Source organism: Poromitra crassiceps (assembly GCF_964638095.1).
Source record: "Poromitra crassiceps genome assembly, chromosome: 13".
Taxonomy (NCBI): Eukaryota; Metazoa; Chordata; class Actinopteri; order Beryciformes; family Melamphaidae; genus Poromitra; species Poromitra crassiceps.
In genome coordinates, this window is record NC_139644.1 from 40,919,486 (window position 1) to 40,931,870 (window position 12,385).

Here is a 12,385-nt window from a genome sequence, read left to right on the forward strand (position 1 = left end):
CCCATAGCTAAGTCTGTGATATTGGTATAGTCCCTTGTGAGTGTTTATAGTCAAATACTTCTTTGACTTTTCATCCAGCTGCAGCTGCTGGTAGGCATGAGAGAGGTCAAGTTTGCTGAACGTTGTTCCTCCTGCTAAGGTAGCAAACAAATCTTCAGCATTTGGCAATGGGTATGTCTCCTCTTCTACACACTGATTTACACTGACTTTGTAGTCACCGCATATCCTGAGTGTTTTGTCGGCTTTCGGCACAGTCACTATAGGAGATGCCCATTCGCTTTTCTCAATCTTTGAGATCACTTTTGCCTTCTCCAGCCTATTCAGCTCCTTCTCTACAGCTTCCTTGAGTGCATAAGGAACTGGTCGAGCTTTGCAGAAGATTGGTGTGGTATCTTCTTTTGTGATGATTTTGGCTGTATAGCCCTTTATGCAGCCTTGTTCCTCCGAGAACACTGCCTGGTGGCGCTGTAGCACCTGTTTGACTCCTGGGTCCCACTGTGCCTGTGTTAGCACTCTGTGTACTGTGAAAATCTGTTTCCAGTTTAACTGTAGCTTCTTCAGCCAGTTTCGGCCAACCAGAGCAGGTCTGTCTCCCTCAACAATGACCAATGGCAAAGTGATTTTCTGTGCCTCATACTGCACTGGAATCATTACGTACCCTCGAACGGGAATCCTTTGGCCTGAATATGATTTTAGCTTTAGCTTGGAAGCTGATTTCAAAGGGAAATGGGTGAGGTTTGACTGGTAATAATCATCAGATACCACTGACACTGCTGACCCTGTATCCAGTAGCATTGTTGTGCTTTTGTCTCCCAGTGTCACATCCACTGTATATCCTTTATCACAGTTGGAGGTAGAGTACACTGTATATATTCCAAAAAGCTCAGCTTCATCCTCGTCATCATCTCTTCTGGGCTCGTTTCCCTCTTTCTCCACATACTGTGTTTGAGATGTGACTTTACCTTTTCTGCAAGCACGAGCAATGTGCCCAATTTTGGAGCAAACGTGACACTTTTCATTTTTAAAACGACAGTCCCGTGCTGAGTGTCTTCCGTTACATCTGTAACATGGTTGCTGCCCCCCAGTGTCTTTTTTAAAACCTCTCGGGCTTCTCGCTTTGTTATTATTTTCCCGTCTGTATTGCCCTTTCCTCCCCTTGTCAGAAAAAGCTTGAGAACTTGACAGGGCATTTACCTGTTGAGATCCGCTGTGTCCTGAAAACTCCATTGTATTTCTGGACGCAAGCTCCATTGACACGGCGATCTCACATGCCCTCGGAAAAGTCAGATCCTTCTCCGACAGTAGCCTGCGCTGCACGGCATCCGAACGCAGCCCACTCACAAAGCGATCCCTCAGGGCTTCATCCAAGTACTGTCCAAAGGTGCACGTAGCTGACAGCTGCCTCAAAGCCACCACATAATCAGAAACAGTCTCTCCTTCTTTTTGGTTACGTTTCTGAAAACGGAAGCGTTCAGCTATCACTATCGGTGCGGGCTTGTAATGCGCACTCAACGCTCTCGTTAGCACATCATACTGCAACGTACTTGGCATATGCGGAGACACCAAGTTCTTCAGCAGCTTGTAAGTGTCCGCCCCAATCACAGAAAGAAAAACACATACTTTCTTGTCATCGTCGACTTCATTCGCCAACATCCACTGCTCAAGACGCTCCAAATATGAATCAAAATCCTCCTTTGACTCCATATATTCATCCACGCGACCCACTTGCCACGCCATGTTAGCTCATCCGATGCTAACTGTTAGCTTGACACGTCCCTGGTTCCTTCACAAAACGCCGTGTTTTGTCTTCTTACGACCAGTGAACTGTCTTCTATTGCCGGCGGCCTTTGTCACGCTGCGGAATTCTTTTTAAATCCTCGTCGCCATTTGTGATATATCGTTAGGTTTCAATAATCACACAGGAGGTTCTCAGAACACGTCTTTACTGTTCAACACACAGAGCAGGACAGGCAATACAGTTTCATGTGTTAGACTAGCAGGAATACATCCGGGTCACAGAATCACAACTGCTTTTATATTTATCACCGCAAGGCGGCATCAAAACCACTCTATTACAATTATATTAGCAAAATATGGGCCCTTTAACTTAACCGACTGTGGCGATAAAAGTGATTGTGATTGTATCCGAGCGAGCCCCAGGTAAATGCCTAACATGTGAAATGTACCCCACAAGTTTGACCATGTAGCTGTAGCACATCCAATGATGAGGCTGGTGTGTGTTTCTAATGCATTTCTTACTGAAATGTGTCAACTCAGACTTAAGGGGCGTTCATACCGAGATATTTATTTTTCGCTCTGTCGCTCAAGTCAACCCTTTGGAATCGCTCTGTCGCTCTGTTTAAATCGCTCATCAACAGGCACACGAAATGACGGACATGTGGGGGATATAACGTTACGCAATGTCATGCTGTTTGTCCACTACGAGCCACCGTCATTGTTTACAAGCTAAGCCTATCAGCGTGCTCCTAATGCGAGCTGCATACCGGTAGTACAGACTTCACTTCATGTCAGCTGTCAGCCTGTCAATGCGGTTTGTTGCCACACAATAAACCAGCGGTTTGTTCCAAGCCAGAGTGATCCTTGACTCGCTCTCACACGGCAGCCAATCAGCATTGAACAGCGAGCGACTGATGCCAGCGTATTTTCGCTCGAGTTGGAATATTTCATCTTGAGCGACGAGCGTATTTTCTCCCTATCGCTCTGTCTCTGCCGCTCGGACGCCCAGCGATTATTCTCCCAGGCGAATATACGCTCAATCGCTCGTTTGCATTGACTTTGTATGTAAACTCGACGCCAGCGACCAACTTTAATAGGTCGGTGTGAACGCAGCTTTAGTGAGACTTGACGCTCAAACTAGGCTGCTCACGCACAGCTTGTGTGTGTAACCCTGTGCTGACGATCACATCAGGCTTACGTCACCTCAAAGCCTTCTTTTTGTCAACATTAAAGATTGGGTTTCATCTTAAATTAATTGTGTGTGTGTGTGTGTGTGTGTGTGTGTGTGTGCGTGCGTGTTCAACACAGCACCATGGACAGTTGGGGAGGTGCGAGTGGAGAGGAGCGACAGGAGAGGAGGACGGTGGTGAAAACCCTAGAGGAATACACTCAGGACAGAGCCACACCTGCTGAGGACGAGATAGTACTCGTACAGGTGTGTTAGGGCACATGGTTTTTATAGTTTTATGGTCTATTTGTGTCTGCACTTTGTTTTCATGTTTTTATTTCGAGTCTTGTGTGATTTTATGACTGTTTTGTTTTTTGCTCTGCTGCAACCCAAAGTGCCCTTCTGGGACATATGAATAAACTTGAACTTGAACTTGAACTTGAACACACACACACACACACACACACACACGGCTCTTTTCCACCACGTAGAACAGCACAGTACGGCTCTTCTACTCTTACTGGCCTTACTCGTCTCGACCTGAATAGACTGAGTCTGATTCCACCGCAAGTTTACTTGTCTCCGCCCACAACTGGTCGTCATAGCGACCGCATATCCACCCTCCGCCCATACATCTTCCCTCCGCCCTCCATTTGTATAACGTTAAATGAACACAAGGAAATTGGAACAAACCTTAGATGGGAAATGAACGGCGGATGAAATCCCTTGGTTGTAGGAGAGGACGTGACTTTGGTGCTGTCAGTACTAGTCACTGCGACCGTACCAGGAAGTGGGGCTATAACATAGAAGGTTCAAATTAAATCCATACACGGGACTTTTAAACTGGTTATGAAATACTGGTGCCTCTGTATGACCTACATGCGCAAATGAGACCATTGGCCAGGAGCATGGATATCAATTTGTTGTTATTTACATGCATGCATGCACGGCTCGGGGGACGGGGGTTACGCTACGGGGAGAAGGGAAGCCACCACCCCGGCGGGCACTCACCAGGAGAGGCCGCGGCTTCGCTAAACCCCCCGCCTCCGGCCTAGCTACAAGGGCTTCCCGAGCAGACTGCACTCAGGCGGATAACAGACTCTCGGCGTACGGGGGGGGGGGGTAATGATCCGAGGAAACGTCACAGGTGTTCTGTTGGATTTGCAGGTTTTCAGGCGTGCGTGTGCCAGGCGTGCGTGTGCCAGGCGTGCGTGTGCCGGCTGCTTTACAAAAACCAGTCTAGATGCAGCTTATGTGTGGGGGGGGAGGGGAGACAAAACAAAAAGGAATCCTATTGCGATATACCAGTCCCACATATGAATGCAAAGTGCTCTCGAACCTGCACCGTGCTCTTTAAAGATATATTGTAAATAATTGCTGTTGAATCAAGTTGGATTACCTGATCCGGTCCAACATGACTCTTTAGTTGTGTGTGCCCTATACCCAGCTGGAGGCCCACCAAGCTAGATTTATACCCAGCTGGAGGCCCACCAAGCTAGATTTGAAAACCGGTTTCAATAAATGTGGACATTTCTCCTTGTGTCTCCGTCTCTCAGGTCCCTCGTTCCAAATGGGACGAGGAGGAGTCCGAGGAAGACGGGCGGGAAGGAGAGATCCGAGTTCAAACAGTCACTCCTCTGGCACCGCCGCCTCCCCCGTCCGTCTCCATGACAACAGAGATACCAACCGAGAGGGAGGCAAAGAGACAGAGGGGCGTGGAGACAGAGAGGGAGAAGGAGCGAGATGGGAGCAGAGATATGGAGAGAGGAAAGGACATTGAGAAAAACTCCACACTGCCCCAGTCTAGCACAAGTGTGGCTCCCTCTAGTGGCAAAGACAGAGCCGACGGCACCAAGCCTGCCGACAGAGCGAGGGAGAGAGAGAGGAAGAGGGCGAGGGAGGAGGAACAGCAGCAGCAGGGCAGCGGAGAGAAAGGGAGGAGGAGGGAAAGAGAGGGCGAGCACAGCGGCACCACCTCAGACCGAGACAGGAAGTCCCCTTCGTCCTTTCAGTGGTCCTCCTCCCACGGCTCTGAGCCAGAGAGGAGGGAGAGCAGGGGAAAGAGGAGTCTGGATGGAGAGAGGGAGCAAAGGAGCGAGCTTTCCAAGGGGAAACTCTCCAGCAGCAGCAGCAGCAGCAGCAGGGAAAGCAACTTGATCAACGCAGCTGCCGAATGCGAACAAGCTGACCGAAACGCGCACAAAACACACAGAGACAAATTCCTGGACTTGAAACACAAAGACAGAACGGAGCACCAACACGACCCTCATCATCATCTTCACCAAGATCCCAGAGACCACCACAGACACCCGTACAGGCCCGTAGAGACCCACCGCTCCCCGCCTTCCCCCACCCGCACCCTGGCTAGGGAGAGAGACGCGCTCCCCTCCAAGTCCTCCAGAGAGGCCCAGGGAGCGGCTCTCTGGAGGGCTCTCACCAAGCCCACGGGGTGCAGCCCCGGCTGGGACGCTTTGCAGGCCAGACTCCGCGCTCTGGTTCCCTGGCTCCCTGCGGAGGAGGATGCTGCTGCGGCGGCGGCGGCAGCGAGGAGGGGGGCAGTCGAGCGAAACGCCGCGCCCAGGGTCGAGGTCTCGTCTGTCGGGAGAGACGACCGGCAGGACCCCCGGAGATCCAGACACTGGGAACTCGGCGGGGTCACCAGCACCCAGCAGCAACACCCTCCCTCGCCCACAGAGCCGCCCACGTCCAACAGGCGCTCAGACGGTGACAAAGCACGGGATAGCGAGAAGAGAGAGAGCCACGGGGGAGAGCGGAGGGAGGGGACGGGGGAGAGAGCTGCGTCCGACCCGCCGAGAGAGAAAGACAAAACGGCCTTGGTTCCCACCTATATGCCGGGCAGACACGAGGTGGCCAAATGGGCCGGGGAGGGAGGGAGAGAGCTGGAGGAGGGAGAGCGGCCCAGCAGCAGCAGCCACCTGAGCTCGCCCGCAAGCCAGGAGGACCCAGGCAAGGAGGACAGGAGCCACCCGAGCTCGCCCCCAAGCCAGGAGGACCCAGGCAAGGAGGACAGGAGCCACCCGAGCTCGCCCCCAAGCCAGGAGGACCCAGGCAAGACGGACAGGAGCCCCCTGAGCTCGCCCGCAAGCCAGGAGGACACCGACGAGAAGAAGGAGAGGAAGAAACACAAGAAGCACAAGAAGCACAAGAAGGAGCTGGAGCTGGAGGAGGGCGAGCTGAAGAAACACAAACACAAGAAGAAGAAGTCCAAGAAGGGCAAAGTGGAGGGAGGGGGCGAGGAGTGCAGCGGAGAGAGAGTGTGAGGAGGCCTAAGAAGACCAAACCTCTGGAGTAACTGTGCCAGAGTCTCCATGACATTTTGGGCCACTTCTTCACGTTTAAACTATTGTCTTAAATCAAACCAAAACATGTCCAAAAATGACGTTTCGCTCAATGTCAGTCAAGATGTCAGGCGAGTGCAGTGACATCCCCCGGCCCCCCCCCCCCATGCAAATAAATCAAGTAGTTCCACCGACTGACAAAACAGCACTGCCACTTGCTCCAGCTAGATGAAGTGAAGAAGTGAGAATGTCAAGGTGTGAGAGATTTTACTGACAAGGCTTACATTGACTTATAAATGGAGCCAATAGTTGTGCTCAAACCTGGGCTAAAGAATCTTCAGACAATGACGTACTGTAGAAACAGCACTTGTCAGATGAAAGTGAAAGAAAGATTCAGTGATGTTTACCGATGGGTGCCAGGTCAATTTGCATTGCGGAGAATGTTTGTAAAAGAAGAAAACTAGTTCAGAGAAAATATGAAGAGATGAAAACGACTACTATTGTTTGCACCCAGGTAACCTTATTTCTACACTTATCTTGACCAGTTAGTTTTTTCTGCTGGTCTTTAATGCTTACGTAAGAATAAGTATTTGACCACGCTAAGCTCTGCTGCTTGGCTAGGCTACCATGACTCTGTCATAAAAGACAGTGAAATTTACTTGAATGATGAAACCCCCCCCCCACCCCCACTTTTTTGTGTGTCAAAAGAATTTACCAAATTTTGTCTTTTTGACTTTTCTTTCCTTCCTTCTTTTTCCGGCGTGCTTTTTGGATCGCTTCTCTACCACCTTGTCATCTTTCATATCAGATATGCATTCTGCAAGCCAAATGGGAAACAGACTTGTAGAGGGAAAGCACTTTATAGATCTGAAAATGAATGTGAAAGCTGCTGATTGCTAAGCCTTAGGTGTCCTGAATGATCTTACACACGCTCACAAGCTTGGGGGGTACAAAACTCACCCAGGACTCCAATGTTACAGCAATGTTACGGCTGCTGCAGAATGAACTGGATAGCCTCACACTGACTGAATTATGGGAGGTGTTTGTGATTCATATGGAACATGCACTGTGAATATAATATGCTTTGGCCCTCTGCGTTGTATTTAGTTTTTATTTTATTTTGTACATGTTTAATTTAAAGTTTAATTTAAAAATGGAACTAATTTAGCTGAATGGATGAATAGATACCAGAGGAAAGTTTTGTTTCTCCTGTTTTGAAGGAAATAAAAAACGAAATTCAGCCCAAAAAAAACATTTTTTGCAGTGTTTCTTCCAACCCCCCCTCTTGACAATAGTTAGGCCATTTGGAAGAATGTTACAGCTTGAATGAAGGAAATATTTAATTTTGGCTGCTGCAAAATGAACTGGATAGCCTCACACTGACTGAAGTATGGGAGGTGTTTGTGATTCATATGGAACATGCACTGTGAATATAGTATACTTTGGCCCTCTGCGTTTTATTTAGTTTTTTTATTTTGTACATGTTTAATTTAAAGTTTAATTTAAAAAAATGAACTAATTTAGCTGAATGGATGAATAGATACCAGAGGAAAGTTTTGTTTCTCCTGTTTTGAAGGAAATAAAAAAATTCAGCCCAAAAAACATTTTTTGCAGTGTCTCTTCGACCATCCCCCCCCCCCCCCCCCCCCCTCTCTCTCTTGACAATAGTTACGCCGTTTGGAAGAGAAAAAGTAGAGAATAAGTGTGCTTTCTGAATAAGGTCCAAATTTTGGACCTTGGAAAAGTTTTTTTTCTTCAAAAAGTAAAACTTTCATATTCTAGATTCATTACACATCAAATGAAAGCATTTTAGTTTTAATTTTGACTTGACAGCTCATGAAAATCAAAAATCCAGTATCTGAAAATATTAGAATCATATAAAATTGAGTAAGTGGGCTCTGTCTTTGTCTTTGTGATTTTGGTCCCACAGTGTCAGTAATGATGTCACAATGTCTATGACATAATCAGTGATGTCACTCGAACACTCGATGTCATCAGTGATGGTCACTCGAGCAATTGTGATGTCACAGTGTCTATGACATCAGTCAGTGTATGGACTACTTTTCTCTCACTACTGATCACTCAGAAGTTTGATCAAATGTGCGCTGAGTGATGTCATCAGTGATGCGAAGTTGAGCAATTGTGTGCTGCTCATGCAAATAGAGCAGGCGAGGCCCCGCACCAGCCGACCAATCAAGTCATAAGACCAATTTAAAAAAATATTTTTTGAATGAATGAATTTATTTGACAAATGGCTCGGTTTTGCATGATTTACTGAATCAATGCGGTGAAAAAGTGACGAAAGTAAACTTTGCATTTCATTTGGAAATCGGTGTCCCAGAGTCTGGAGGAAGATTGGAGAGGCACACAATCCAAGTTGCTTGCTTGAAGTCCAGTGTGAATTCTTCCACAGTCAGTGATGATTTGGGGTGCCAAGTCATCTGCTGTTTTATCAAGGTCTCTAGATATCAAGTCCAAAGTCAACACAGCCATCTACCTTCATGCTTCCGTCTGCTGACAAGTTTTATGGAGATGCTGATTGCCTTTTCCAGCAGGACTTTGCACCTGCTCACAGTGCCAAAACTACTAGCACCTCAGCAGTGCCACAGGCTGCCCGCCTCCACGCCACACCGCATTCATGCAGGAGGAATAAGTGCAAAATGAGCCCTGACCAAGTATTGAGTGCATAAATGAACATACTTTTCAGAAGTCTGACATTTCTGTAGGATCTTCTTTCTTTCTTTTGTAATTTGATTTGAATATTTTGAGATTGTGGATTTTTGATTTTCATGAGCTATAAGCCGTAATCTTCCAAATTAAAACAAAAAAAGGCATGAAATATTTCACTTTGTGTAATGATATGAAAGTTTCACTTTTTGCATTAAATTACAGACAAAAAATAACTTCCACGATATTCTATTTTTATTTATTTAGATGCACATGTATATCAATAAATATCAATAAATGTGTGATGGGTCTTGTTCAGTGTTGGGGGTAACTCATTACAAAAGTAACATGTAATATATTACTTTTAGCAGTAATTTAGTAATATAACTTATTACTTATAGGATTTCAGTAATATTATACCAACCAGTTACTTTGTCAAGTAAGACAAGTTACAAATTGAGTTACTTTTTTTTTAAAATCAAAGCACAAAGATACAATCATTTACTAATCAAACTGTGTTTTTATGCAAATAACCACTATAATGTAGATGACAATAACAAAGGAAAAGGATAAGATTTTATAAATTTGGATTGTTTACACTGACTTCAAGGCGGTTGAAATTATTTTCTGTGTAATAAGTAACGAGTTACTCTACACAGACAGTAATATTGTAAATTAACTTATTACTTTCAAATGAAAGTAACTAGTAATATGTAGTATATTACATTTTGAAAAGTAACTTGCCCAACACTGGTCTTGTTAGCATTGTATCTGTTATGTGTCCGTGCATTTAAATGTCTTTCACAAGTGAGTTCAGCCCCTTCCCCACGGACCACCTCCAGATCTTCTAGTATTGCATGCACCATTGTTTGGCACCCTGTAGATGGCAATGTAATGATCGAGTAAACACTGATGTGTCTTTAGCTGAGGAGTAGCTTCGTTCGGGCTACTAAACAATCCTGCGTGTGGAGCTGCTGTTTGGCAAGCATGCAGTTAAAACCACCCAGAATCCACCAACAAACTCCCTGGAGGCTCTGCATGAGTAGTCCACCTGGACAGAGTGAGCGAAGAGGTCAGAGGGCAGTGCACCTCTGGGGTCAGCATAGGCCGGGGATCGAGGTCTCAAGTTCAAAGTACTTTATTTTCCCCATGACAATAGCTGAAAATGCCATGTAGTTAGTGGTAGGTGGGTCGGTGAAGTGTCCGTTAATCCAGCCAAGCCAGTTCATCAGTCTGATGGACATGGCTCATTTGGCTTTTAGGAGTCAAAACAGTGCCTGGGCTAGAGGCCTGGCTAGAGGCCTGGCTAGAGGCCTGGCTAGAGGCCTGGCTAGCAGCAGCAGTGGAGCTGCAGTGGAGCCGGCGGTAGAACAGGACATAGGCATAGGGCTCCACCACCTGGCTCTCATCCACTATCGTCACTGTGCTGTCATCAAACGGACGCCATCCAACATCACTGGGCAGGGTGTTCTTGTCACTGGGCAGGCGGGCGTAGGCCGTGTAGTAACATCACTGGGCAGGGTGTTCTTATCAGTGGGCAGGCGGGCGTAGGCCGTGTAGTAACATCACTGGGCAGGGTGTTCTTATCAGTGGGCAGGCGGGCGTAGGCCGTGTAGTAACATCACTGGGCAGGGTGTTCTTATCAGTGGGCAGGCGGGCGTAGGCCGTGTAGTAACATCACTGGGCAGGCGGGCGTAGGCCGTGTAGTAACATCACTGGGCAGGGTGTTCTTATCAGTGGGCGGGCGTAGGCCGTGTAGTAACATCACTGGGCAGGGTGTTCTTATCAGTGGGCAGGCGGGCGTAGGCCTGTAGTAACATCACTGGGCAGGGTGTTCTTATCAGTGGGCAGGCGGGCGTAGGCCGTGTAGTAACATCACTGGGCAGGCGGGCGTAGGCCGTGTAGTAACATCACTGGGCAGGGTGTTCTTGTCACTGGGCAGGTGGGCGTAGGCCTGTAGTAACATCACTGGGCAGGCGGGCGTAGGCCTGTAGTAACATCACTGGGCAGGCGGGCGTAGGCCTGTAGTAACATGTGTAGTGGCCTCCTATCATTCCCCCGAAGTGGTTGATGACTGCATAGTTACAGATCATAGATGGGAGGATGCTGCATCTCATCTTTCTGGCCAATACAGAACTTACTCAGGTCCAGGTTCCTGATGGGGAAGTCGACCAAAGCGTTGATCTTATCACTCCAGATGAAGCTCCTAAAGGAGAAGCGTTTGAGCTGGACGATCAACACGTTGGGCAGACGCCACAGCAGCAGCTGCTTGGATGCCTCGCGGTGCTGCTGGCACTTTGGACAGTACCATGCCTCCTCTGGTGCCAGCACCTCCGGCTTGGTGAAGAGGTTCAGGCACTGCTCCAGGGTTAAATTGTTCCACTCTGGCTGTCTCACTCACAGAGCCCGGGTCCTCCTCAAACTCCAGCTCCTTGGAGCGCACCAGGACATTATTCCTTCTGGTTTTCATTGTTCTTCCAAACCAACTCCAGGGTGACGTCTTCGGGGAGGTCCACAAATGCATCTTCTTTCTCATCCAGCCTCTGCTCCTTGTTGCTTGAGTCCAGCAGAAAAATATAGGACTGGCAGGCATGACGTGATGCTGACTCACTTGGTTACTGCAGGTTCTGGCCGCACTGTCTTCTCACAGGAAGTTTCTTTTTCTGAATGGGCGTCCAGGGAGCAGAGCTCAGAGGTGGAGGAGGTCTGGGAGGAGGGAGAGAATCTGGCTCCCCAGAGTGGAGGGCCAAGGCCTGGGCAGACTCTGCATGGGATTCAGCCACCAGAGATGGGCTCTCCATGTCCAAATCACCCGCGCCTACAGTACCGCCCACCACCCACGGCCTCCTCCGTGCCCGTTGGCCCGGTCTGCCCGGCACTGGGATGCTTCGGGGGATGTCCTGCCTGACTGGAATGGAGGCTGGAACACATTGACCTTGAGTAACCCTCTAGTAGCTGGGTGAGGCGGGGATAGGAGAGTTGCACCGTCAAAGAGGACGAAAGAGAGAGGGAGGGAGGGCTGCTGAGAGTCAAATCTGAGGACGAAAGAGAGGGGGAGGGAGGGAGGGAGGGCTGCTGAGAGTCAAAGCTGAGGACGAAAGAGAGGGGGAGGGAGGGATGGAGAGAAGATGGAAGAAAAGATAAAAAGCGATGGATGACACAGACAGTCTGCACTTCTCCAAACTGGCGAGGGGTCCAATGCACTTTGTGTATGTAGTACAGTGACTGTCTGCAAGTACCTCATAGAACCCCACATCAGAAAATCGGAACTATCGCTTTTTAAGGTTAAGTAACTAAAGCAACTTGGTTCAGGTTAGGGTTATGGTTTGGGATTAAAAAGAGAACAACAGGCTTCTCTCTCTTGAACGACGAGCAGGTCCACTCAACCCAGCCCATCTCCCTTTACTGTCAGCAGCCTATTTCAATAGCACACTGTCGTTACATTACAGGCCACTAGAGGTCGCCGCTGCTTGCAGTTACTCACATTACTCACAGGCAAGGGGTGCTAAAACGA

The 12,385-nt window shown here is 48.2% G+C and overlaps 1 protein-coding gene across 1 annotated transcript in view; it reads left to right on the plus strand.

Moving 5' to 3' along the window:
* LOC310788562 (uncharacterized protein) overlaps positions 1-7,773 on the plus strand; it is a 53,318-nt gene extending 45,545 nt beyond the window's left edge. Inside the window, exons 16-17 of the mRNA XM_083650095.1 lie at positions 3,046-3,172; positions 4,462-7,773. Of these exons, the coding sequence (XP_083506221.1) occupies positions 3,046-3,172; positions 4,462-6,186 (1,852 nt within the window). The 3' untranslated portion in view covers positions 6,187-7,773. The remainder of the gene's footprint in view (positions 1-3,045; positions 3,173-4,461) is intronic.
* Positions 7,774-12,385: the final 4,612 nt, after the last annotated feature.